This window comes from Alosa alosa, chromosome 17 (assembly GCF_017589495.1).
Source record: "Alosa alosa isolate M-15738 ecotype Scorff River chromosome 17, AALO_Geno_1.1, whole genome shotgun sequence".
Lineage (NCBI taxonomy): Eukaryota > Metazoa > Chordata > Actinopteri > Clupeiformes > Clupeidae > Alosa > Alosa alosa.
The window spans coordinates 20,817,497-20,844,635 of record NC_063205.1 but is presented as its reverse complement, the minus strand read 5'-3'; the positions used below and the strand labels follow the sequence as shown (position 1 = coordinate 20,844,635).

Here is a 27,139-nt window from a genome sequence, read left to right as displayed (position 1 = left end):
GCACCGAACCCCTCACTGCTCCCCGAGCTGTTGTTGCAGGCAGCTCACTGCGCCGGGATTAGTATGTGCTTCACCTCACTGTGTGTTCACTGAGTGCTAAGTGTGTTTCACTAATTCACGGATTGGGATAAATGCAGAGACCAAATTTCCCTCACGGGATCAAAAGAGTACATGTACTTATACTGTGACACCTGTGGTCCTCGATAGTTTGGATGTCAGTGCTGCGTGCGATGTCAGTTGTGAGTTTGGATGTCAGTGGTGTGTTTGGTTGTCAGTGGTGTCTGTGGTTGTACGTGGTGTGTTTGGGTGTCAGTTGTGTGTGTGGTTGTCAGTGGTGTGTTTGTGGATCAGTGGTGTGTTTGGTTGTCAGTGGTGTGTGTGGTTGTACGTGGTGCGTTTGGTTGTCAGTGGTGTGTTTGGATGTCAGTGGTGTGTTTGGTTGTCAGTGGTGTGTGTGTGGTTGTCAGTGGTGTGTGTGGTTGTCAGTGGTGTGTTTGGATGTCAGTGGTTTGTTTGGATGGTGTTTGTGGTGGCGAGGGTATCGTTGCTGGACACGGTGTAAGTGGTGTGTTACCAGGGGAGACACAGATACACACACACACACACACACACACACACACACACAGAGCTAGTGGTGTGTTACCAGGGGGCTCAGGGTCTATACACGCACACACACACAGACACAGAGCTAGTGGTGTGTTACCAGGGGCCTGAAGTCTACACACACACACACAAACACACACACAGATAGCTAGTGGTGTGTTACCAGGGAGCTGAAGTCTACACACACACACACACACAGAGACAGAGCTAGTGGTGTGTTACCAGAGGCCTGAAGTCTACACATACACACACACACACACAGAGCTAGTGGTGTGTTACCAGGGGGCTGAAGGCTTGGGCCTGCCACAGCAGCCAGTCTTCGTTGAGGGTGTAGAGGGCCTTCCCTGTGACTGAGTCCACCGGCCCTTTACTGATCTGCTCCATCAACGCACACACCAGCAGGTATAGAGGCTGCCCCACACACTCCTGATGGACACACACACACAAGATACACACACAGACACACAAGATCCACACACACACACACACCACACACACACACACAAGACACACACACACACGCGCACACACACACACACACACACACACACGATACACACACACAAGATACAAACACACACACACAAGATGCACACACACACACACAAATACAAGATACACACACACACACACACACACACACATACACACACACACACACACACACACACACACAAACACAAGATACACACACACACACACACACACACAGAGACAAACACAGAAGGCTTTATCAGAAAACCCACCAAAATAACTGACCAAGTGCCTCTTAACCACTAGTTGTAAAAGTGGTCATGACTATACATGTTAAAGGGATATCCCAACTTTTAGCTATAGGCTAGCAATAAGCTAACTGGTGTAACCCTCTTACAGTGGATTAAGCTACGCTAGGCACAGAAGAGATCTTTCCTCTTATATTAACTCTAGGAAATAAGGAAAAAAGCTGATTTCCCCAAAAAGTTGATATGGTCATAAGTCTGAATTAATATAAAAAAAACACAATTCCTGACTGACCCTGAGAAAGCCGTAGAGGCAGATGGACATCCAGTTGGTGAGCAGCTTCTCCACGATGGACTCGGTGCGCCGCAGGAGCAGCTTGGGCTGGGCGTTACTGGGCTGGTCCATCAGGGACACCAGCAGCTGCTCCATCACCTGCGTCAGGTACGGCAGGTCGTCATGCAGCGCCAGCGTCAACAGAGACGCCACCATCACTCTGGGGAGAATCATGGATAGAGGGAAGAAGGAGGAGGACAAAGAGAAAGAGAGAGGAAGTGAGTGAGAGAAGGATAAGAGAGTAAAGAAAAGATAAGATGTAAAGAAAAACAGAGAGAGATGGAGGAGGGAGGAGTTTGGTATGAGAGATAGAGAGAGAGAGGGATATGTAGAAATGGAAGAGGTTGAGGAGAGAGAGAATGAAAGATGGGAGGAAGACAGAGGAGGGAGAGATGCAGATGTAAGAGCAAAGGGAGAGAGAGGGGGGGTTGAGATAGGAGCAAAGAGCGAGAGAGAGAGGGAGAGAGATCCATAGGTAGAAATGAGGAAGGATAAGACAGTGAAGAGGCAAAAAGAACAAAAGATAGGAGGAGAGGGGGGGAGAGAGAGAGAGAGAGAGAGAGAGAGAGAGAGAGAGAGAGAGAAAGAGAGAGAGACGGAGTTGAAATACGAGAGGAAGCATTAAATGGGGAGAAAGAGGGAGAGAGAGAGAGAGAGCGCAGAGTGCAAGAGGAAGTGAGAGGTTGAGTTGGGGAGAGAGGGGAAATGAAGAAACAGAAAAGGGAAGGAGGACGAGTGCGTCAGATGGGGCAAGAGCCAAACAATTCTGAGAATCAAACAACATGAGCAGCAAACTCTCCCTTTGACTAGACACCGTGTGTGTGTGTGTGTGTGTGCGCGCATGTGTGCATGGGTGTGTGTGTGTGTGTGCGTGTTATGCAGTCTGTGTGTCTAGCTTTGCCAGCAATTTTGCTCTTCGTCCAAAGAGTCGGAACAAGATGTGAAATTGAGTACCAGACCTCACTGGTGTCATGGGGTCAGGTGACATATGTGGGGGAATAACTGCAGAACTAAATTTAATTCCCTTTTTATCCTTTGTTTGAATATTTACATTTTATATCTAATCATTTAGCCACTTACAACATTGAGGAATAACATTAAAGCTGCAATGCAGAGGAGACCGTAGGTAACAGGTACAACTGGCATTGCCTCAAGATACCCTATAGAGCCCAGTGCCAGATCAGAACACTCATGTGTGTGAATACATCCTGAGCTGCAGGCTGGGGCGGACATCTTTGCCATTACTGTCACAACAGTGGTGATGATTCAATCAGGAAGAAACGCATTGCTGTGATGAAGCTGGCGACTGGAAAGTCTGACATTTCGCCACCACATCGCCCTTCTCTCCCGATATTTCGCCACTACACCACCCTTCTCTCTCGACTTTTTTCGACACGGTGTCACCTCACTCACCACCACTGCCTTCAGCAGGGACAGAGGCACATGTTCGACCTTCTCAGACTATTTACATGGTGCAGATTTCTCAGTAGTGTCATATTGGATCCTACAGTTAGAGGCACAATAAGCCCATTTCACAGTTTCAGAAAGTAAAAGTCCTGCCATGTATTCCTTCTGCACAGGTCACACTGCTAATTAAATTACCTATCTGGCCGCTAATTAGCTAACCTACCTGGCCGGTAATTAGCTAGCTTACCTGGCCGCTAATTAGGATCAGCTGGTTTATCAAATGGTTGTTATCAAATAATGTCCGCCTCTGCATAAGACCCTCTCTGACTAGCTCCAGGCTGTGTTCCAATTAGCATACTTCTGTACTTACAATACCTATTATGAGTGCACTTGTGCAGTTATATTAGGTATTGTAAGTACATAATATTGAAAGCACACTATGTGGATATTTGATTTAGTTTATATAGTATATTTAGTATTTTCTTATCTTCTACTGTCTCTATTGTACAGTGGAGTTTTTTTAGATGCATAAAATTTTCTCCTGTAAGTGCATGTTGTGTGTGATGTCTGTATGCTACTGAGACCTTGAATTTCCCCTTGGGGATCAATAAATTATCTATCTATCTATTATCTATCTATAAGTATGCGGATTGGAACACAGTCCCAGAGTCAAACTTAACCCTCTTAGGACCCTATTACAGGGGTTAGTCAGCTGCGACACTCGTGTGGGGAGAAAAACACAAACCTACTGTATTTAACATGTTGCCTAAGAAATGCACAAACTTTGCCATTAAAATGAGTTTCTTTGGCAAAAACAACGGTTCCTCCGTGCACCTAGTGTGAAGTGAAGTTACGGCAGAAAACTCTCTTCTTAAAGGAATTATCCGGAGTAAAATGCACTTTAGATCAATTTACGGATGATTGGGTGTACATACGTTGAGTTGACATCAAAATCATGTCATTCGGATGTGTTTTGAGAAAGTTCGATTTTACCGTTTTTAGTCAAAACTCGTTAGCCTGGAAGTGACCAGGGCAAGTCATTTCGCCGCTACAAAATGCTATTTTTATACCTCTTCTACAGTTTCAAACAACATGTAGTAAGTGAGTAAAGGGTCCCTAAACCCAAACCGAAGTATCCCGAGGTCTTTATGTGGTCGGATAGAGAGTCCAGAATGAATTTCATCAAGCCAGTACCTTTCCGGAAATGTTGCTGCTGCAGCTGGCGTCTTTAGGGGAAGGTTCGTAGGAGTCGACTGCCGAGTGTGGAGTAACACGCTCTGGAAATTCACAATTTCGTCGCCGTTTTTAAACCGTAAAAATGTTTTAAGCCGTAAAAGTGCTGAAAACATTGCTACCATTTCCCACCACGTATCTATGCGAGGCCGGGTTTTCGGCAATGACTGCAACTAAGACCAAATTGCTAATCGACTGGACATTTCAAACACACTGAGGTGTCACTGTCTTCCATCACCCCCAGATGGAACCTTGTTGTTGCAGGGAAACAAGCACAGGGCTCCCACTGATTATATTCGTAATGCACGTTTAGTTGCCATATTTTGTTCCCATATTTTGTTAAGCATGTTCACACTTTCAATTCAAGTTTCAATTTTCACTTCTTCAAGTTCACGTTTTTTTTAAGAGTTCGTTACCTGTGTGAACTGTTCATACATAACTGGAGCTAGTTCTTTTCAAGTAATGCATGCACAACACATATGGAACATGGAACCCCGAACACCCCGGTCTGTGAAAAACAAATGGGAATCAAACCAGTCCATGGTACATAAAAGGTTGGGGACCCCTGCTCTATCCGACCACATAAAGACCTCGGGATACTTCGGTTTGGCTTTAGGGACCCTTTACTCACTACCACGTCAGTGTAATGTTGTTTGGAACTGTAGAAGAGGTATAAAAATAGCGTTTTGTAGCGGCGAAATGACAAGTTTTGACTAAAAACGGTAAAATCGAACTTTCTCAAAACACATCCGAATGACATGATTTTGATGTCAACTCAACGTATGTACTCTCAATCATCCGTAAATTGATCTAAAGTGCAACTTGAACTTCACGCTACAGATTTTCTCTGTATAGAAAGTTCCGTTATCAGTGAGAACATCAGCATGCTTGCAACCTGATCATGTGAGTGTTTGGATGCGGGGAGATTAAATAGCCACTCATACTCAAATTCACACTCACACACACACATACACACTTTTCACAGTTCTCTCTTTGCCAGGACCACTTTCTGGAAACAAATACAGAAAAGAAACTGTGATCTGTGCTGCTGTTTTCAGTTCTCTGAAGCCAAAAGCTTAAGCTTAAACTGTTAACCATGTTGTTAGTTGCTTTGGTTAAAAATGCGTCAGCCAAATGTAATGTAATGTAGTGTAAAACACACACACACACACACACACACACACACACTGTGGTGCTATGCTGGTACTTTCAAAAACTTTTGCTATACCACTAAACATGCACATTATCTTTTTTTTTCTGGGCTATCAAACTTAGCTGATTAATATATATTTTTTCCCTTTGCTGAGCAGGATCGTGGTGACCAATACAGTAGATTCCTGCCTTAAACGGAATGGTCATCATTTCTAATAAATGACCAATACAGTAGATTCCTGCCTTAAACGGAATGGTCATCATTTCTAATAAATGCTGAAAGCATCATGCTGAATAAAACAAGTACATTTATCTGCCAGTGCAGTAAGGAAATTTACCTTAAATTGTCTTAAATCTTCAATCTTATCTTCAATTAAGATAAAATTACTTACTCCACTGGCATATAAATCTACTTGTTTTTATGTCTGAATTTAGGAAGATTTTGACTTATTTTAAGTCAAATAATCTTACACGAAAGCTCAAAGTAAGTATCTTTATACTAAAAACAATACTAACTACATTTTTTTTATCTTAATATAAGATTATAACACTTGGGAAGATCATTTTTTGCAGTGCACACACACACACACACACACACACTGACTTGTCCTTGACGAGGAAGTTCTTCTGCTCTTCCAGCGTGTGGACGAACGAGGTGAGGAAGAGCTGATCTCTGATCAGACGGGAGAGGGCCCTGCATCTCTGGTCCTGTTGCTCCTTCACTGACAACTACAGGACACAGAACATTCACTTTCACTTTCTGGGTACATTCACACCAACAACAACAGGACACAGAACAGTCACGTTCACTTCCAGGGTACATTCACACCAACAACAACAGGACACAGAACAGTCACGTTCACTTTCAGGGTAAATTCACACCAACAACAACAGGACACAGAAGTTATGTTCACTTTCAGGGTACATTTACACCAACAACTATAACTCTTATGATTAGGGCAAAAAAGTATCACTTTAGCTAATATGAATGACAACGTCCAAATACACAGTTTTTCTCGATTGCTTTAATGCCTGTGTCAACTCTGACATTATGTTTTCAAAACAATTAACACTCCGGTCTAAACAAAAGCACTCTGGACAAAATGACATATTTTGCTTGCAAAAGGCACTTACAAAACATTTAAAACATGCACCAAAAGCAAATGATCTTGTAGTCAAATTGCTGTGTGATTTCAATCAATCATTACACACTGGACAACAAAATGCAAAATACAGTACTCAAAAAGAGGAGCTCTCATTTTTGCTATCTATGTGCCATTTCTTTCAATTTTTGTCTGATATCAGAACAACTACAACTTGTATTCATTCTTCTGGAGATGTAGCTGTTATTGTCATGTAAGACCTACAGTACTGTAAGCACCTAGTAAAGATACATTTCATTTAACTACAACTTGTCATTTTTCATTGAAATAGGCCAACAGTAGACACCTTTTGTACTGTTTTCTTCACCAAATAGGCAGTACAGTACTTTCTCTAAATGTGCCTTAGATCCATACTTGCAAATAGCAACACAGAACAGACATGGTAACTCTTATGGATAATGAATGATTGCTGATTGAAGAATTGTGCAAAGGCGTTTCACACAAGTGTATCAGAGATTCAGACTTACTGTATGCAAGGAATCTCTACCACTTGTGAATAGGTGTTTTTCTGTTGTTTAGCACAGGAAACCAATAGAGTTTGGGGTCTTTGAATGTCATCTCATCTGTAATAACTGTTTTTTATAAAAGGGTGTGAGAAATGTTTGAACCCAATGCAACACAACGCAAGAGATGACTCAAAGCAATCAAGAAAAACTGTCAACTATTTCAATAACAACATGAAGAATGATATAGTTGGGGATCACTTTCAGGGGTGCACTTCTTGAAAACGTAGTTGGCTAACTTCCGTCACAATCTTTGTAGTTAGAACCGTGGTTCTTGGATTTGGTGTTTTTAGAAAGGGTGGATCGAACATTCAATCACAAAAAGTTTGTTGGTTGGAACTAATGCCCCTGAACAGTCACACTTGTCTCGTTCCCCGGTTGGTGATGTCGTCAGTGTCAAAGGATAGGACAGGAGCCTAACCAAAAATCACGAAGTGGTTGTTTTTCTTGTGACTCAATGATTGGGCTATGCTGTTGTGTCTTTACGTTCATTAAAAGATATCAAAGAGAAATTGGCCTGGGCTACTTACTCTCCTGCTAGGCTCACTCTACATATATTAATTCCAGTGTTGGCTTGCACTGTGATAGGCTCGTTTTTTTCACAGACTCGAGAAATCAGCATGCTGATCAATGACACAATGGGTAAAGCAGGTGACTTGATATTAGAAGGACGTTATAGGTTTGATACCCTCATTAGGCGGCATTGCTCTCTTGCTTCTGACTACGTGCGGTTGAACTAGTGTGACACGTGGAAATATTAAATAAAGCTATGCAACTTTATTTTAAACAATTATTTTGAACTTATGTCAATAATGGTTTATCTACATAGAGTAATATATAAATACATATATAGGGTCAAAACCTTTTTGTTGTGTCTCGTAAAAGGAGAGACAGGAGATTGTTATAGTTATGTTTATAGTCATGGTGTGAACGGCCCTTTAGGCCTCTTTCACAGCTGGCTCATTTGGAGCCATTGAATAGGAACTTGGAGCGTTCCCTCCAAAGATCGGCCCGGTTGGGTATATATGAATACAGCAATTACACTCCGTTTCAGAACAAAACAAATGGACCAAGCCCGCCGAGAGGAGGTGGCCTTGGCTCATTTCCAATCGAACTGTAAAGCGGCATGTTATGTCTAAAATATCTGTCAAAGTCGAAGCAACAGTCTATGTGAAAGACAAAATTTATATTAATATATGATTAAAATTAATATATGATTAGGCCCATGAATCCAAAACAAAATAGGTATTGAAACACCCTTATTCATTTTGCAGACACTTTAATACAAAGTGGCTTACAGTTAACGTTGAATACACAGCAAAAAAAAAGAACAAAAATCTACACTGAGCGAAACTCCAGGAGAGAAACAGAACTGGATCAAACCCATAGAGTCAGAAAGATTAAGGAAATAGAACCTCCCTTATGAAAAAGACCTACAGGAATCTTATCCGGTAGTAATCTTATAGGAGGAAATATTATAGTAATCTTAAAGGAATACCGTATATATCATAGGAATCTTAAAGCATTTTGGGACATACTATAGTAGCACTATAAGACTGTACACTACCACTTTGCTTTGGACAAAACATCTGCTAAATTACATAAACATAAATACACACACATAAACATAAACAAAACATAAACATACCACAGAACTACTATAGAAATAATATAGTATTGTTATAGTTCTTTCTCGTAAGGGAGAACCTAATGAGATACAGAACCAGGGCCAGGAAGGCCTCTCTAAAGGAACTTACAGTAAGAGATGGAACTGCAAGAGGAACATGGGTTAGCGTGATAGACGTGCAGGAAGAATTGGTCAAAATATAACCAAAAACGGAAGAAACCACACCACACCACATTTCTAGATGCACTGGATGTTATTATTGCGCTAGTCTCGGCTGTGCAGCATTTGTCAAGTCCTGTCAAAACGTTGGGCAATTAAAAATGACCACTGCATCTAGAAACAGAGAATGCGGTTTCTTCTTTTTTATTTTAGAATCACTTAGTGACCAGCACCTCACTGAGAAGTATTCACGGTGTGTGTTTGCTCTTTCCGAATGAAACTAACAGTGCCAGAAAAATAACATCTGTTAACATTAGTGACCATTAGTGAAAAAGGCCAGTGAGGTGAAGTCGGGTTAGATTTCAATTTACTGAACACCAAACATGCCCAGTAATAGAGGTTGGGGTGGAAGACAAAAATGAGAAATGGGCAAGTTGTGTGTTGGCAAGAACACTCTTCAGACCTTTCTTTCTAGATTTGCAATGTTTTAACGACTGGTGATTGTGCATTGATGCAATTGTAAGTTATTTAGGTGTGTGTGTGTGTGTGTGTGTGTGTGTGTGGGGGGGTGCATGTGTCTGTCTGTCTGTTTGTGTATGTGTGCAACTATTTTGCTGTTTCCTCTTGCATATCATCTACAATCGCTCACCTGAGTTATGTCTTTCATCATAGATGTTGCCAAGGGTCCTCCCTAAAATACACAAGTCCAAAAAAAAAAAAAGGTTTTGCCATCAACATACTATATCTCTATATTGTATTGCATGCATTATATATGCATTAATCTGCTAGTGGTGTAGTTTAGCTACTTCAGGAAAGAAGATTCTAGAAGCAATCTGCTAATGGTGTAGTTTAGCTAACTCAGGAAATAAGATTCTAGAAGTAATCTGCTAGTGGTATAGTTTAGCTACCTCGGGAAATAAGATTCTAGAAGCAATCTGCTAATGGTGTAGTTTAGCTACCTCAGGAAATAAGATTCTAGAAGCAAAATGCTAGTGGTGTAGTTTAGCTACCTCGGGAAAGAAGATTCTTGAAGCAAAATGCTAGTGGTGTAGTTTAGCTACCTCAGGAAAGAAGATTCTAGAAGCAAAATGCTAGTGGTGTAGTTTAGCTACCTCGGGAAAGAAGATTCTAGAAGCAAAATGCTTGTAGTCCAGAAACGGAATGGCTCCTGTGCTGGATATCAGCTCCAATCTTTCAGTCTGCATATCCACAAAACCTACAAGCAACAAGAGAGATGTGTGAATGTGTGTGTTGGGGGAGGGGTGGGGGGTGTTGTGAATGTGTGTGTTGGGTGGGTGTTGTGATGTGTGTGTGTGAGGGGTGTGTAACAAACAAAGTCACAAGGCAGCGAGACAGCATCCATAAGTAATTTCTCGACCCAAACCCCGTCACGCTCTCCCCACAAAAAATATATATATATATTTCTTTTAAAAAAAGAGGCATGTACTTTTTCTCACTTTATGTGAAAATAGTTCATACAGAAAGATTAAGGACCTGCAGACTTTCACACTCACACACACACACACACACACACACACACACACACACACACCATCCAATAATCCAATCAAGCATCTATTCTGATGTTAACTCCAGAAGACTCCAGCAGAGATGATTTGATTGGTTGTGTGAGATGTGTGTGTCTTGAGGGAAGTGACCTTGGCAGATCAGAGCTAGACGTGAGTTGTGTGAGGGGTGTGTGTAGAGGGGTATGGATCTGAGGCGTGTGTGAGTGTGAGTATAGATGAGTGTGTATAGAGGGGTGTAGGTGTGTGTGTGTGTGTGTGTGTGTGTGTGTGTGATGTGTATGTGTGTAAGTCTGAGGGTTGTGTGTAGAGAGGTATGGATGAGGAAAGAAGGGTAGGAGGGGTAAGGATATGTGGTGTGTGTGTGTGAGGGTTGTGTGTAGTGGGTGTTTTCCTGAGGAGACTGACCTTGGCGGATGTCATTGCGGATCTCGCATTCGATCCTTTCAATCCGCCTTTGCATCTGATCTCTTAGCATTCTCTGCTTCTTACGATGGAAGTACAGACCCACCACCACCATCACCGCTAACACACACACACACAAACAGAAATGCACACAAAAACAAATGCACACAAAGAAAGAAATAATTAATAGAGCATAATGCTCTTGCTAAACACTTATTTTGGTGACTTTGGTCTGAGAAAAGCACTCCACAAAAAGCGCATTAGTGGCTTACTTACTTAACCACAGACACACACACACCACCAAAATTGTGATCCATATCAGAGAATAAGACATCATGTGACTGAACTCAGCTGAATTACCATGGCAACGCTGCAGTTAATGTGAACTAAAACTGCCATTTACATCCAGAGTGTGAGTGTGAGTGTGAGTATAGATGAAACCTGTTGCCCATAATGATTTTAACTAAATTATTTACTTTTCATGGTTGCTATATATGTCTATTTTGTCCAAGGTGATTTATAAACATAAGTTCTGTGACAAAATGCAGATACATACAGTATGATAGATAAAAGTATCTGCCAAATGAATCCATGTAAATGCAATGTAAATTATATAATGCCCCCCATAACGGTCCTTACCACAGATGACTATAGTGGTGCTGGTAGAGATGGCAGTAACGTAGAGCAGGTTGCGGCTCTTTTGAAGGTTGAATGAAAACTTTCCAACAGTGATCTAGAACAAAAAGGTAACAAGTCATGATACTGATGACAATGATGGAGCTATCCTATAATTAACGACTAACATTAAGCTATGTTCAGTAAGATCGTGCATTGATGATGGAGCTATTCTGTAATATCCTTGAATTCCCCTTGGGATCAATAAAGTATCTATCTATCTATCTATCTATCTATCTAAACGATTAACATTAACAGTGATAAAACTTTGTTCAGTAAGATCTTGCATTGATACTTTTAAATGTAAAGTAAAAAGTTGCTCACCTTCAGTGAGTCTATGTGGATGCCAGGCTGATTTTTGATATCACAGAGAACTGAGGTGGTGTCATTGCTGTCTTCAATTCGGTCTATCACACAGACATATGACACCTCCCCCTGCATCGCCTGGACCTGGATCTCTGATTTATTCAGATTCAGGAAGTCTGCAGTTTTCTGGACAGAGGGAAAGATACTAGGGGTGTAAAGGTAGGCTACAAATATTTGTACCAAACGGTTTAGGTACAGAAGGTTCAATACAGATGTGTACCAAATGTACCGAATGCTGTCTTAAGCAGGAACCATGTTTCAAATTTGAGTTCCTACACAAACATATTAAGTGGCGGACCTTTTGTCTCAGATTAGTTAATTAACAATAAAAACATTTGACACCTTTCCAAAATACTATTCCTCCTATTGAGCATCAGCAATATTGTCAGTGAATGTTAGAGTATAGGCTTACTGAACCGAAAATTAACCAAATTTCAACACTGATGTTGGAATCGGGATTTTTGGGTACCGTTAAATGTCTACAGGCTACATGTGCGCAGTTGTACCTTGCGTTGACTATCAGTCGGCCCTTACAGTGTATGTGCTGTGTAAAGTAAGGGGGCTACCTGTATGGTGACGGACATGTCGTTGCCGGTGCGTGTGGTGGTGAAGCTGGTGAATTGTGGGTCTCGGTGGTAGGTGAGCTCCTCTCTGCAGGTCACTGAGGTGTTCCCCACCAACAGCTCCACAGACACCTGTCTGGACCCGGAGGAGTCCAGTACACCAGCAGGGGTGGAGTAGACAGTCGTCTGGAGGTGCAAATGACCATGATAAATACACACACACACCTACAGCATGTATGTATATCAACACCAGGAAGGATGGAATAGAGAAATGTCTGGAAATACAAATCTCAAAGTCTTGAGATTGAAGTCTTGAGATTGACCTGAGTCCAGTTCTCACAGTACACTAAGCTGGTGGGCGGAGAGTTGTGGGAGGGCGGGAGGCTAGAGCCACAGAAAACTTTTGCTGCAAAACCTTACTTCCGCAAAACAGAGGACTCATTCTTACCTCAATCTTTCTCTTGAGGGTGATGTCCTCAGGCTGTTCTTTGTGCTTCACCTTTTCCACAAACTTCATGTTAGAACCCTCTAACGCAATCTCTCTGCCTCCACTGCAGAACACAGAACATAGAACCCAGCATCAGGTCACGTGTGTGGGAGCACCTGAGGAAACTAGTATGATCTTCCTCTTGTCCCAACAGAACCCAGCATCAGGTCACATGTGTGGGAACACCTGAGGATACTAGTGTGATCTTCCTCTTATTTCAACAGGTGCCTGACAGTAGTCAACACACCAATCACATGGTACAGAATAACATAGAATAAAACAACAAACTAATACATAAATAACATTAATATAGGCAAAGAATATTTCCTCTAGCTCACAAAACCAACACAAGGGTTGGGCTCCTGAGTAGGACAAACTACAACTACAACAACAACAACGATTAAAATAATAATAACAATCATCATACATGTTGTTGTTATTACCATCATTAGTAGTATTAGTATGTAGTATATGTGATGAAAACATATACTGTATACTCATTCATGCGAATACATGTGAAAGTTCAGTGAAGTTCAGTAAGCACAATGAGGGAAATTTAAAGATGCTGATGCTCACAGTAAACTAAATATGCTGAGATAGCTATTTTTAAAACAGCTTGGTAAGAAACAGTGAAGTGACGCTTATGTGAATCCCCTTTATCAGTGACCGGCATCCTATACAATCAGATACGAGAAGCAAAGTTGTGACGGAGAAGCATAGTTTGTAATGGAGACAGCCTAACTTGAACCTAAAACAACACAGACATCACGCACAGTCCCAAAACCAGAAGCAAAGTTTGTGACAGAGACAGCCTAACTCAAACCTAGAGCTACACAGACAGAGCAAGGAAGAGAGAAGTGAAATGGTTGTGCTGCTGGCAAATACACTGACAGCTGTGGTGAGATGGCTGCTTTCAACAGAGCCTGGTAAAAAACAGTGAAGTGATAGTAGACACAGGCATGATTGTGCTACGGTGTGAAATGGGGACACATGGAGTGCAATGACAGAAAGACACACAGACAGGCAGGCCGACACACACACAGGCAGACAGAAAGACAGATATGTAGACAGACAGACAGGCAGGGAGGCAGACAGACAGGCAGACAGACAGACAGAAAGACAAATATGTACATAGACAGACAAAAAGACAGATATCTAGACAGACAGACAGACAGACAGACTGACAGCTGCAGGAGAACTTATTACATGTAAGTAAGAAGTAGATTTGCACATACAGTACAACATATGTAACGGATGGCAGCTAGCACAGCTGTGCATGTGGAATGTTGGTAAACCTCACTCCCCGACACATTAAGAATAGTGCTGGCATGAAAGCTAGCAGCCTGGGCTTTTATCTCAATTGTCAGCACGCTCGACTTACGATCCGAGGTGCTCCTATTCGCAGGTTCGAGTCCAGGCCTGTGCAGGGCTAAACTCCGCAGGTTCAATACAACGCAGGTTACACATGAACAGGTTGGTTCTCTATTACACGATGGGATGGTGTGTTTCCTTAGGGGGAACGGAGCTGAATAGCCTATATCATATGCCATTTTAAGGACTCTGTATATGCTGTACTCTGGAGATGCTCTTCAGGATAGATGCATGAGACTGTACCTGGCCCATGTGGTCTTTGGTTTTCAGGATAGATGTATGAGACTGTACCTGGCCCATGTGGTCTTTGGGTTCAGACGGCTGCAGATCGGTGGGGAGTCGTAGGTGAGTTTGGTGTTGCCATGACACTGGCCATCCATCGTCAGTAAACAGACTCTCACGGTTCCTTTCACGATTCTGCTCGGAATGTGAAATGTCAGAGACTCATGGGAACTGGAGTTTCTAGAATGGGACAACACTGGGGACCTGGTCATGTGACAAAACAGGAAATTAGATCACACATTTCACACACTCAGTTTAAATGTTTTCCCATGGCAAGGAAAGGTACCTACTCTTTTGGATTGCAGTCCATGTTTCCTTGGAAACGGACCTTTGTGACTGATTCCAGGTTCCTTCCTTTAATGACTGCACGGTTTCGGCCATGTATGGAAACCTCATCAGGTGTCATGGATAGAATGTCTGGCTTCTTAGATTACGAGCAAAACAGAAGAAAAACAAGAGGGAGTGAAAGAGAGGGGGAGAGAGAGAGAGAGAGAGTGAAGAAGATATAACAAGAGATAGAAATATACAGATACACAGTGTGCGAACAGATTGATGCAGTTAACAGCAACATTTGTCAACAGGTCAACATATTTGTCTACAGGTCAAATGTCTAAGTCAGCGGTTCCCAAACTTTTTTCCCCGCGGACCACCTTCTACATCCTGACTCAGCTCGCGTACCCCCACCATCCAACACATAAAAAAGTAACACATTCTATTGACTCATTCCAGGCATCGTGTTTAATTAGCCGCCCTACATAATAACAAAATCAAAATGTGCAACTGGTCTATGAGCTCTCACGCTAAAATGAAAAACCACACTAGAATGGTTAGATAGCATCTCACTGCAGACCAGGCACTGTTGCTTTGGGAAGTCTCCCAATCCACGCCTAGGGCTATATGCCTCATCATACTTTCGTTTTCTTCACGCAGTCTTTTCTGTCTTGTTCTCTTTTATCCTCCTGCGCTTCACCTCCACCTTCATTAGTCTGCTTCCCATCCCATCGTTACCTGTGTCCTGCTCTGTTTCTCTCGCTTCTTCTCTTCGATCGCTTTAATTAGGCCTTTTGGACAGTGTCCCTGTTTTTAGCCAGTTTTAGCTACCTAGCCTATACTTCAACAAAACTAACGCGCCAGATATTCTGGCTGCCCGCAGGAAATCATGTGTGTAGCTGATTTTAATGAATACATAGCCTATTATAGAGTTTACAAATGATTTCCTTTAATTTCACATTTCCATATTATTATAACCCGATTCAAAAGTATGTATTAGTTATGAATTAATTAGATTATTAATTCATTAATCATTTTTAACTCCTTTCCGCCATTGCCCTTTTCATCTCGCGGACCCCCTAGTGACAGCTCGCGTACCACCGGGTCGCGTACCACAGGCTCCACCGGGTGCTTAATTGAAGACTTCTGTTTGTGGAGTGTAATAGTTTTAGAAGACTGGTCTAATTTTTCAAATGTACAAGCCGCAATCACGTCTGGTGTAGCCAGTTCCACTGTTTATGGAGGAAGCTAATTGTTGCAGCATACGCTCCGTGAACGAAACACTACAGTATACGTGCCTGCTGTAGCCTGCCTGTTGTAGCATGTAAACACATCTGTCTGATTATCCTAAAGATTAATATCACAGCACAACATCATTATGCTGTACTATTAAATGGACGGAACGATTCAAAGAAAATAAAACAGTAAAAAGCAATGCTATGAACTAACTGTTATACATCTTCAGAAGTTAATGATATGGTACTGTTTATTTATTTATTATTTTTTTAATGTCACTTTAAAATGCATTTTAAACCAACACAACGTTGTTCCTTTATCTCGAAGTAACAACTTCAAATTCAATTTGATGCTACACTGATTTACAATACAGACAATGAGGTCTCTGACCTTACCAATGTGCGCCTGGAGCCCTAGTATTGCACTATGTAATGTTGTTGTTGATAGAAGGACCATGATCCTTTTTCTCAGTTTTACACAAACCCCCTTAGCGCTAAATGAGTACCCAGTACATCGAACATTTACAAAAAACGGAATTCTTACATTGTGTAACTTTATAGGACATGAAAACATACAAAGAGCTGAGAGCTAAAAAAGACAAGGGACATTTCTCAACTGTGAGCAGTTTACGGGCAGCTTATTAATACAACACTGTTAAGCAACCACATCCCGCAACACTGGGTACTTCCTTTGTGTTTGGAACACATCTTCACTGGTCTGAATAACAAAGAGAAATCTGCAACTTACTGTGTAGTTCTGTCCCAGTGTTATGTTTTTACATACATCCTAAAGGGAGAGAGAGAGGCAGAGAGAGAGAGAGAGAGATGAGAGAGGACAAAGCAAGTAAAAAAAGTCAGATATCACTTGTAGACTAGTTCAATAAAAAACTCCTATAAAAAGTTCTAGTGGTAAATTTGAGGAAAATAAGGTACACAGGCTACTTCCTGGGGTGCTGATTAGATTCAACCTTTCTTGTTTAAATGTATTAATTGTAACGATTAGGACTGAGTGTAGTCGTTAAGGAGCTGGGCTAGCATGCAGTACCCAGTAATAGTTGTTGGCCATCGTTGCGATTCCCGGCTGCCATCGCTGTGCCCTTGAGCAAGTATAGATGCAATAATAGAATTGAAAGTAGTTTTGAATAAAAGTGTCAGTCAAATTAAGTATAAGTATAAGTATAAGTATATATACTCTTTTGATCCCGTGAGGGAAATTTGGTCTCTGCATTTATCCCAATCCGTGAATTAGTGAAACACACTCAGCACACGGTGAGGTGAAGCACACACTAATCCCGGCGCAGTGAGCTGCCTGCTACAGCGGCACTCGGGGAGCAGTGAGGGGTTAGGTGCCTTGCTCAAGAGCACTTCAGCCATGCCTACTGGTCGGGGTTCGAACCGGCAAGGAAGCGCTAACTAGTAGGCTACGGCTGCCCATTAATCAATAATAATAATACCAGGCCTGATTTGGCAATCTTATCTGGCTAGACGTTTACGTTAGTGAAATTGGGCCTAGAGTATTGGACCCTTAGCATTCATGAGTTCTCATCGCATTGAAGCTACTTAGCCATTCTCGCTGCTAACATTATAGCTACTTCAATCTTGCACCTATTTCTTTCCTACCGACAGTATGCAAAGTCTAACTACAGGGCTTTAAGTATAACATGCCAGAGTTATCATTTAACCATTAAAGGCTGTGAGCAATATGTGTTGTTGTTGCTGTTGTTATTAATGTACCTGAAAGTTGTCTTACCTGTGAGGTTTCTAAAGCCTTTGTGGATGCTGTTTTCCAGGTACAAGCCTCACCTGAGAGAGACCACACACATCCTGCAGACATGCACTCCATACACCTGTGGAACAAACACACACGCACACACACACACACACACACACACACACACACACACACACACACACACACACACAAGCAACACCTTAAACAAAAACTTAAATTAAGTTAAGTAAATCAATATTTTCTATAACAAATTTGTGCTATACTGTGAACATCTTGAGTCAATGTTCATTATCTTACACGGTGGAATGTGATTCATCTCTTGATAAGTGTGTTAAAAACAATGTCTGTATGAAGGTAACAAGAGCAAGCAACACCACAGCTCTCACAAAGCAGAAGTCGGCCTTCCTCTGATGCTGGAGCAGTTTTTCAAAAGCACATCTTTAGTGAGCGTCTCCGTCTGGACTGTGATCGTAACTCTGAGGCTGAGGCCTGCACACATGAACACACACAGAGGCTCTCTGGGTCAGACGCACTACACCTGTCCACTGTGGTTTACTGGAGCAGTAATAAGCAGACATGTGTCAATTCACAGACCTTCAGCAGGGAAGCTCTCACTAGAGAAGGTGCAGGAACAGTTGGAGGGGCCCGGACTGTCACACTTCTCTACAGCACATGAGAAACGTATGCCTCGGTTCAGGTTGGGTGCAGCTGTCACTGTGATGTCCTAGTAGGCGAGAGAACCACAGACTCAATGAATGAACGACAACAACAACAACTCAAATAACAACAAAATGTAAACCTCTGTACCTGTCCAGTGCTGCTTCTGATCATGTGGACAGACATAATGTCCCTCTGTTGGGACGTCCCAGGAACCGAGACCCAGTCCGAGTTGGAACAGTCATGCTGGAACCTACATCTGGAACAGAACAGAGAGTACTGAAGCCCAAGGGTGAGGAAAGACATGGTTCTAACCATAGATATAGGTTTCTATACAGCATATGGTGCTAACCATAGATATAAGTTTCTATACAGCATATGGTGCGAACCATAGATATAGGTTTCTATATTTTTCTATATCTATGGTGCTAACCACCAGAAGCATAGTGGCTGTGTGCTGTCAACCAGGTGGGTGGAAACAGTGAGTGTGAAGAGGGCAAGAAGTGAAAAGAGGTCTGAATTCAGGGCTCCGAACCGGTTCAAGGAACGAAAACGAAAACCTACGGAATTTTACATGATTTTACCAGGAGCGGAAACGGAAACGAAAACAAAATGGTCTTCAACTGTTCCGGAACAGAAACGTTATTCTGAAATCCACAAAACCGGTTAATAACGGGGTTTTTTTTCGTTCTCTATATATTTTTATAAAATTTCACAAAACGTTTGAAAAATAATTTCGTTTTCAAGCCCTGGGTCTGATATAAACAGTAAAGGTGTAAACGAAAAGCAAGTAAATGTGTTTCTGTGTGTGTGGGCGTGGTCCAGTTGTCTTTGGTGGTGACAACAACACTTAGTTGTAAGTGTTACAGTGAAATGCTATGTGAATTACATGTGTGATATGTGAGAGTGAGTTCAAGGCACGAAAATGACGGGTATATTTTTTCTTACGTTTTCACGCATATAACGACACCGGTAAATCTTGCGTCCGCACGAAGAGGTGAAAACACTGTAATGCATAAATGCAAGGCAAGTAGATGTCGCCGTGCAGAGACCTAACACAAATTCACTATTTTATAGAATATAGAATTCTCTAATTCTCTACTTTAATAGTCTTTGCATTCTCCGAAGCAGTCGCATGAGGTAAGCACTCCTGAGGACAATTCCGTTTTCAATTCAACTATAAAACTAATAACATTATTTTTACGGTTTGTGAAGGGTGCAGGCCAGTCCTTTATTTGGTGAATGGAGGTGCAAATAATTAACCTGGGCCCACTTCCCCGAAAGCATCTTAAGCCTAAGAGCGTCGTAAAGTCCCTCTTACGAACGTCTTAAGAGCATCATGAAAACACTCGTAGATCTACGAGTGCTCCTGAGTAGGCCTACTCGTTACCGGCTAGGAGCGTCTTAACAGTACTTCTCACTGAGGTCACCAACAGGACATACAGAGGAATTACAATTTAGAACACATAATCCAATTTACGTTCCCATTTTTTATTGTGTTTACCTGTGATGAATCAGATTTTAGCGGGCAAAATAGCCTACATTTAATGGTCATAATAATGTGATGAAAAGCGGACAAAAATGCAATCAAGTTATGAAACGAGACGTTGACAGAATAGTTTGACATTATCTTTGCTAAGTGAATATTTTATTAGGCCTATGAGGTAAAAAGCAGAGAAAGCAACATGTGGTTTAGTCTGTAGCCTACTGCATCAAAATCTAAGCCTACACATTTCCTCTCTTTCTTACTCGACTTCTTTCTTATCTTCAAACGTGTTCTTAAGTGGCACCGCGAAACATTATTGCATGGTGCAACAATCTAATCTTAAAATAATTACAATTATTTATGTCTCTGTGTGGTATATAACCTACTTGGGATGCTTACATGCAGATGTCAAAGTGTTTCTATTTTCGTATTTGATGTGAATTAATGTGTAGACCTGAAGTTTAAATGGTAGGCCTATAGCTGTGACGTGCAGTCACCTGACATCACCGTCAAATCAGAGGATATTTCAGAACTATTAACGTGGACAGCTCCCCTTAAGAGCATCTTAAGAGCAGTGCATGCGCGTTCACGCTACGAGCATGCTCGGGAAACAGTCGGAAAAACCAAACGAACGATCGTAAGATGAATCGTAGAAAACCCTCTTAAAGGAGAATTCCGGTGTGATATTGACCTAAAGTGTATTGAAACATGATACTGAGTGTGAACGTATGTCTCATAGCCCATCTCGCTTGTCCCCTGCACTCCAAAATCTGGCGCTAGTTAGCCGATGCTACCAACAGCTTTTTCAATAGTGGTGCTTCGGCATCGGGCTAGCCATGCAAATAAATCACTGTTTTACACCCATTTTCGAGGCTCAATGTATCTCCACACTTCATTGGTAGACGTCCGAGGGCCCTGACATTTAAAACGAGACATTGAGAACTTTGAAAAAGCACTGGTAGTTTACTTACAAGACGATTTATACAGACAGTATCTTCACAAAGTTTAGCGTTTGCAGCCATCTTGAATTTAGTCACGATAAGTCGAGCAACGAGTAAGAATGAACAGCTATGATAAGGGATCAGATTCCAAAAAAAATTACTGAGTGATTTATTTGCATGGCTAGCCCGATGCCGAAGCACCACTATTGAAAAAGCTGTTGGTAGCATCGGCTAACTAGCGCCAGATTTTGGAGTGCAGGGGACAAGCCGAGATGGGCTATGAGACATACGTTCACACTCAGTATCATGTTTCAATACACGTTAGGTCAATATCACACCGGAATTCTCCTTTAAGAGCGTGTCTCCGTCGTTATCGGGGAAGTGGGCCCTGACTCTCGCCAGATGAATTTTGTTCCGCTTAGCTCCGCCTAGCTTCACTCACATCCATCTGGGACCTCTTCCATTGAGAGTGATTTCTGCAACCGATTTTATGGTACAGCCAATCAGGACGCAGGGCGGGAGTTTCATAGATGTGACATAGTGTAGAAGCGACTGTGAGACTGTTATCAGCGTCACGCGTTGGCTTCGATGTGAGTGGTTGAAGTAGCACGTCAATAGATGACAGACAAGTGGCTTATTCAATCATATGCACCCACTAAACATTGGACGTCGAGATGATGTCTATATTGCGTCCGTCAGTCCATGACCAATTCTGAACTTTAGAACAACGTGCAAACTAGGTCCACTATTTGGACGTCTAATAATGACCCCATTTGTACGTCAATATGTAGTTGAACATTTGGACGTCGGTGTAGGTCACGTTTTTGGACGTCTAAAACAGGTGCAGGGAATTAACATGATTTAAGTAATTTATTATTATTAGTAGTAGTAGTAGCCTAGTAGCAGTAGGCTAGTAGTAATACAAAATAAATGTAAAATACCAACATTGTTTTACCAACATGATGAATGTGATCATTATTATTAGTAGTAGTAGTAATAGGCCTCGCACACTCTAAAAAATGCTGGGTTATTTCTGCACCCAATTACTGGGTTGTGGTAGTTTGACCATTTATTGGGTTATGTTAGCCCATGCTGGGTTATTTTCCATAATCCAGCCACAGGGTTGGTGGTTTGGAACTCAATCTCCAACATCGTATTCTACCCACTGTCTGGGTCACTGGTAGCCTAAGTAATGGGTTAACTTACTGAGTATTTTAAGGTCAACATCTCAAGAGTAGACTACAATAAAAATGTCAGGCACATTAAGTCACTTTTTTACTGAAAATTGTGAACTGCAACAAATTCTTTGAGAGTTAAATACCATAAGGAATGAGCATGTGTAGGCTATGCAACTCCTGTGTCTACTAGTTGCAAAGAAATTGTTTTGGCTTTGTCTAGCTTTCATTTGGTGATTGCTGATAAAAAAAAGACACTTTCAACAAGTTGTTAAACGTTTGCCTCTCAGTCTTGCTCTGCTTTTAACCCTCTGACAGCAATTTGAATTGCACTTGAACCGCACAGCATTGTGGGGCGATTTCTAACGTTCATCCCCTGCCTCCCACCCCTGACAAAGTTTTCAAATCCAGTAACTTCAACTATTATCGTAACACCCCCAATTATCACCACTTTTGTTCAGAAATTCTAAAACAACAATGTTTTTTAACACTTCAAAATAACATTTACAAAATGAACCTTACATTTTTCAGTAGCCATAGTTGTGTAGATTTGAACAAAATCTGGTTTGGTTCTTAACGGGAGGATTTACTGCCTGAAATATCCGATTTTGTTTACCACGCTCGGAGTTATAGTGCTGGCCTGATGGGTCGCCTATTTACACCGTTTCAATGGCACATGGGCGGTTAGACCGAGAATTCTCGTCGTGAAATTAAAATTCCACTGGAGCTCCAAGCGGTTGTGTACACGCAGCCTTACAACACTGATTACAGCCCCTCGAGTCACAGTAAAATGTCATTTTTGGTACATAGCTAATTTAGATACACCTATGTTGTGGGTGGTTGCGTTTCTATAGGAGTCCGCTGTCTTGGTTTGTATAGAAATGGATATTAAGTGACACATACACGCAAGACGGTGGAAATACGGGACTGGTGGAAATAGGGGGAGTTCCGATACTTTTCTGCTTGTGTGAGCTGTCCAAACTCTGCCATCATCATATCAAAGGTAAGAATTACAGTACTTCTGCATATGCCAATTGAAAACGCGAATGTATTATAAATATATTGGTTTCAAAGTGTAATGTTAACCAAAACCGAACTAAGTCATGTTAGAACTAGCTAGCAATTAGCTAACGTTAGCGAGCTAAGAATCGCTAACGTTGACGGAGTTAATGTTAACTTTTCCAATAGCTAACTTCACCATTATGTTGGATATCTGGAATGGTAGTTAATATCATATCCAAAAATACATCTGTGTAAGATGTCATTGTGAATGTAGTTTTAGTTTGAATGAAATATCAGGCGCAAGTAAGTTAACTGTTAAGTGTCTCCATGCAGGCGAATATCAACTTGGCTTCTACAGACACAGATGAGAGTTGTTAAAGTTAACGTTAGATAATTTCCATGAGACATAGGCCTAGGTAGACAACAATATTTACATTTAATATGCATGTAGTGTTGATATTTAGGGCTAGTCCACATGTACGAAACCTATCTTTTTTTCCTCCGTCTTCCCTGAAACCGCATCAAGAATATTTGCGTCCAAATGGATCCATCTCAACACGACTCAACATGTTACTTCATACCCCAGGCCTATAGGTGGCACTGTTTCTTTACAGAAATTAACCAAAGTTTGTGCTTTACAAACAGACAGAATAGGCTATGACAAAATGGCTAGTGCAAGGAAACCAGAATTGTTTGTGTGGACTGATGGTGAACTGTCAACTGTAGTCAACTGTAAAACTAATAAACTTCATTTTACGGTTTGTGAAGGATGCAGTCCCGTCCTTTATTTGGCTAACGCAGGTAGGCCTACTAATCACCTTTACTTTCTTTGGTTGTAGGATAGTCCGTGATTCACATTAGTTTTGGCTATCACCGCAATTAGGCTACTAAACGCAAGGCTTACCCAAGTTCTAGGCTATTCTGTCGCCACATTTATAATATTGCTATAAAACCTTTGTTAGTAACAGTCAATACGTTATTGTTAATGAAAACTAGTATTGTTAGGCAATACTATAAGTGCAAGTCCAGGGCAGCTGAGGTGTGGCGATGACATCATCGATACGCAAGCAGGATGTGCGGTTTCGCTGTCTAAACGAATTCAAACGGGCTATGGTTTCAGATTTCTCCACTCTGGGACCAGGTTTCAGAAAAGTGCGGTTTCGGGCAGTGCGTTTACAGGATTCGTTTGGACGCTCGGCCAAGACGAAGCAAAACCTCTGCGTTTAACCTAAAAAGCGTCTCCGTGTGGACGGGCCCTTAAATACAAAAGAGGACCAGTAAAACAAATGAATGTAGTAGTGGATGCGAATGGGGGCAATTATACATTTGGGGAATTGGGGGTATGATACACTTTAGGTTGTGAAGTAGTGTTTGGCTTCATGTTCTTCATTTCATAGCCCTTATTTGCCCCTTGTTTGATGTACCTGACTTGCGCCTCAGTAGTGCTTCAGTGATGGTCTTTTTGTGTTCTGTGTGTTTTGCAACTTATTAAGTTTAGTCTCCCTCTGTTCCCTCTGTTTGCAGGCGTTATGATGTGAGGACTGCTGCCCTGAGAACGCTGAGTGCATATGTTTAAAAAAAAAAAGAGCCCAGAATTAGTTTTTATTTTCATTAGGTGAATCTGGTCATGTTTGCAGTAATCTGGTCATGTTTGCAGTAAAGATGGGGGAAACAACAGTCGGGATTGGATTGTGATTTATTGTTAATCTGACTGTAAGGTGTCCAGAAGGTAGGAACCTGTTCCAGTTAATTTTACTGAAGCTTCATTTGGCTCGGCAGCAGATTTGAAGTGGAAATGTATGTCTTGGTATGCATTTCCAGTTACCATCTGCTGGTGAGAAAGTCAAATAAAGCTATAGGAAAATGAACTGGAACAGCATGCCATCTTCTGAAATGGGACTGTCGTGTATGCATGGTATATGTGCAGCTTATTGCTATGCATGTTACACTGTTTTTGCTGTTACCTGCTGTGTATTTTAACATTTGGGTTAATGGACTCCTTGAGTGGCTGTGTATTGGACTGACTAGGGACACCTGGAGAGGACTGATGGGATGTAATAGACTGATTTTGTGCACCTGTGAAGGGGGAGGGGTTCATTCACATTGGTTGATTAACCACTTGCTTTCACCTGGCCTGGTGCTTTATATGAGCTTGCGAGGTGACCGGCAGGAGGGGGCCTTGAGAGGGAGATGCGACAGGAACTGGCACAACGGCAGAGAGCCCACCATCAACGCAAGCTAAGTACCCTCTTAAGGGAAGTTATATTTCTGTAGCCCACTTGCTATGCGTTAGTAAGTTGGTAGACAAAGTGGCTGGTGGCTTATAAATGTTTGTTGTCCGTTGCAGCTCAGGTTTACATCAGCCGAGCAACAACGCGATCTGGGGGAATGCTGGAAGTGCCAATGAACACCGCCGGATGTAACGTTGACTGTGTCTGCTGAACAACCGAAGTACATTCAGGGAAGGATCCACCCTGATTTGGACTTGTGGATGACCTGGCGCCGACAGTGCAGTACCGGCTACATCGGAGCGCGTCCTGTGGACTATTCTTTTAAAAAGCCGACCAGCGGACATTCCTTTGTGTTGTGTCTGTTGTCTACGTGACTCGTCAGCCCAGCTGTAAACGCAGAGTGGACAGAAGACGTTGGATGAGTGGAACTGAATTTAAGGTGTAGCGTAATCTGATCATTGTGTGTGGGTTTAATGATGAATTGCTGTGCCCTCTCAGTATTTTGAATGTATATTCACCTAGATAACTTATTTACCTGCATTATTAATCTGTTTCTGCTTGCCAGTTGGGGGTGCTTGCGATGGGACTGCAATGTTTATAGCTAGGCTGCTGTGAGTCCTCTATGTGAATTTTAGTAACTGTGCAATAAAAGCGTAAACTGTTATTGAGCCTCATGTGTTTGTGTCTGGGGAATTACCGTTTACCTGCAGTAGTAAAAGGGCTGTGACAGGACTACAGTTATGCATAGAAACTATAAGCAGTACAGTATAAAATCAATGTCTAAAATGAGTCTGAATTTGACGTCAAAGGCGTCCACAAAGATGACTTCAAAAACCGTCAAAAATGTCCATGAAGACCACATTTGGACTAGAAATGGCTCCCATACGGACGTACTGTGGACGTCATAAATGGACGTTCAATAGACGTCGAAAAAAGACGTTGCCTGGAGTAACAGTCTGCACGTCCAGGTGACTTACATTTGACGTCCAAAAATGACTTAGAAAAGACATCGTATCAACGTCTCTTAGCTCAGTGGGCAAGCATTTTTTGATTAGGCCCAGCCTTCTGAAGCAACACTCCAATGGATTGGACCCAGATGGATGAGTGGAGCTAGGCGGAACGAAATTCATCTGGCGAGGGTCAGGTTAGCAAATAATATCCTTTACTTGCTTTAGTCCACGATTCACATTAGCTGTAGGCTATCACCACAAGCACATACTAAACGTTATTCCCCAGGTTCATCGCATTTGTAATATTGTTAATGCCATTTACCTTCATTACGGGGCAGCCGTGGCCTACTGGTTAGGGCTTTGGGCATGGAACCGAAGGGTTGGCGGTTCGATCCCCGACCAGTAGAAAAAGTGTGGGAGGGTGAAGTGGTTGAGCACTGCTCTCCCACATCCACGGCTGAAGTGCCCTTGAGCATGGCACCTAACCCCTCACTGCTCCCCGAGTGCCGCTTTAGCAAGGCGGCTCACTGCTCGTGTTCGCATGGAAGCAAGGCCAAAACGATAAAAAAAAAAAACTGTCCTTGTGTGGACATTGTGCAAGTGAGGGCAACTTTAAGGTCATTAATGTAAGATCACAGCGGTCCAGCTTCAAGTGTTCTTACCTGCTCTGAGACACACACCAGCCACAGAAGGGGTCCAGGGCCGACCAGCAGTCCCGCAGAGTCTGATGCACACCACACCGGGCCACAGGGACCTTTATCATCTATACACACACATAGTGTTTTGGTTACCAATGTGGCATGGGCATTCATCATGGGCAGCCGTGGCCTACTGGTTAGGGCGTCGAGGTTGGAACCGAAGGATTGCCGGTTTGATCCCTGACCA

The 27,139-nt window shown here is 42.1% G+C and overlaps 1 protein-coding gene across 1 annotated transcript in view; it reads right to left on the bottom strand.

The window, feature by feature from the left end:
* plxnc1 (plexin C1) overlaps positions 1–27,139 on the bottom strand; it is a 55,843-nt gene that overhangs the window by 26,715 nt on the left and 1,989 nt on the right. Inside the window, exons 4-21 of the mRNA XM_048267975.1 lie at positions 26,917–27,017; positions 18,620–18,728; positions 18,407–18,536; positions 18,199–18,301; positions 17,831–17,927; positions 16,829–16,867; positions 14,866–14,999; positions 14,585–14,779; positions 12,884–12,986; positions 12,439–12,621; positions 11,831–11,998; positions 11,471–11,564; positions 10,835–10,951; positions 10,013–10,116; positions 9,550–9,591; positions 6,053–6,177; positions 1,618–1,816; positions 883–1,029 (exon numbers count right to left, since the gene is read on the bottom strand). Coding sequence (XP_048123932.1) covers positions 883–1,029; positions 1,618–1,816; positions 6,053–6,177; positions 9,550–9,591; positions 10,013–10,116; positions 10,835–10,951; positions 11,471–11,564; positions 11,831–11,998; positions 12,439–12,621; positions 12,884–12,986; positions 14,585–14,779; positions 14,866–14,999; positions 16,829–16,867; positions 17,831–17,927; positions 18,199–18,301; positions 18,407–18,536; positions 18,620–18,728; positions 26,917–27,017 — 2,190 coding nt within the window. The remainder of the gene's footprint in view (positions 1–882; positions 1,030–1,617; positions 1,817–6,052; positions 6,178–9,549; positions 9,592–10,012; positions 10,117–10,834; positions 10,952–11,470; positions 11,565–11,830; positions 11,999–12,438; positions 12,622–12,883; positions 12,987–14,584; positions 14,780–14,865; positions 15,000–16,828; positions 16,868–17,830; positions 17,928–18,198; positions 18,302–18,406; positions 18,537–18,619; positions 18,729–26,916; positions 27,018–27,139) is intronic.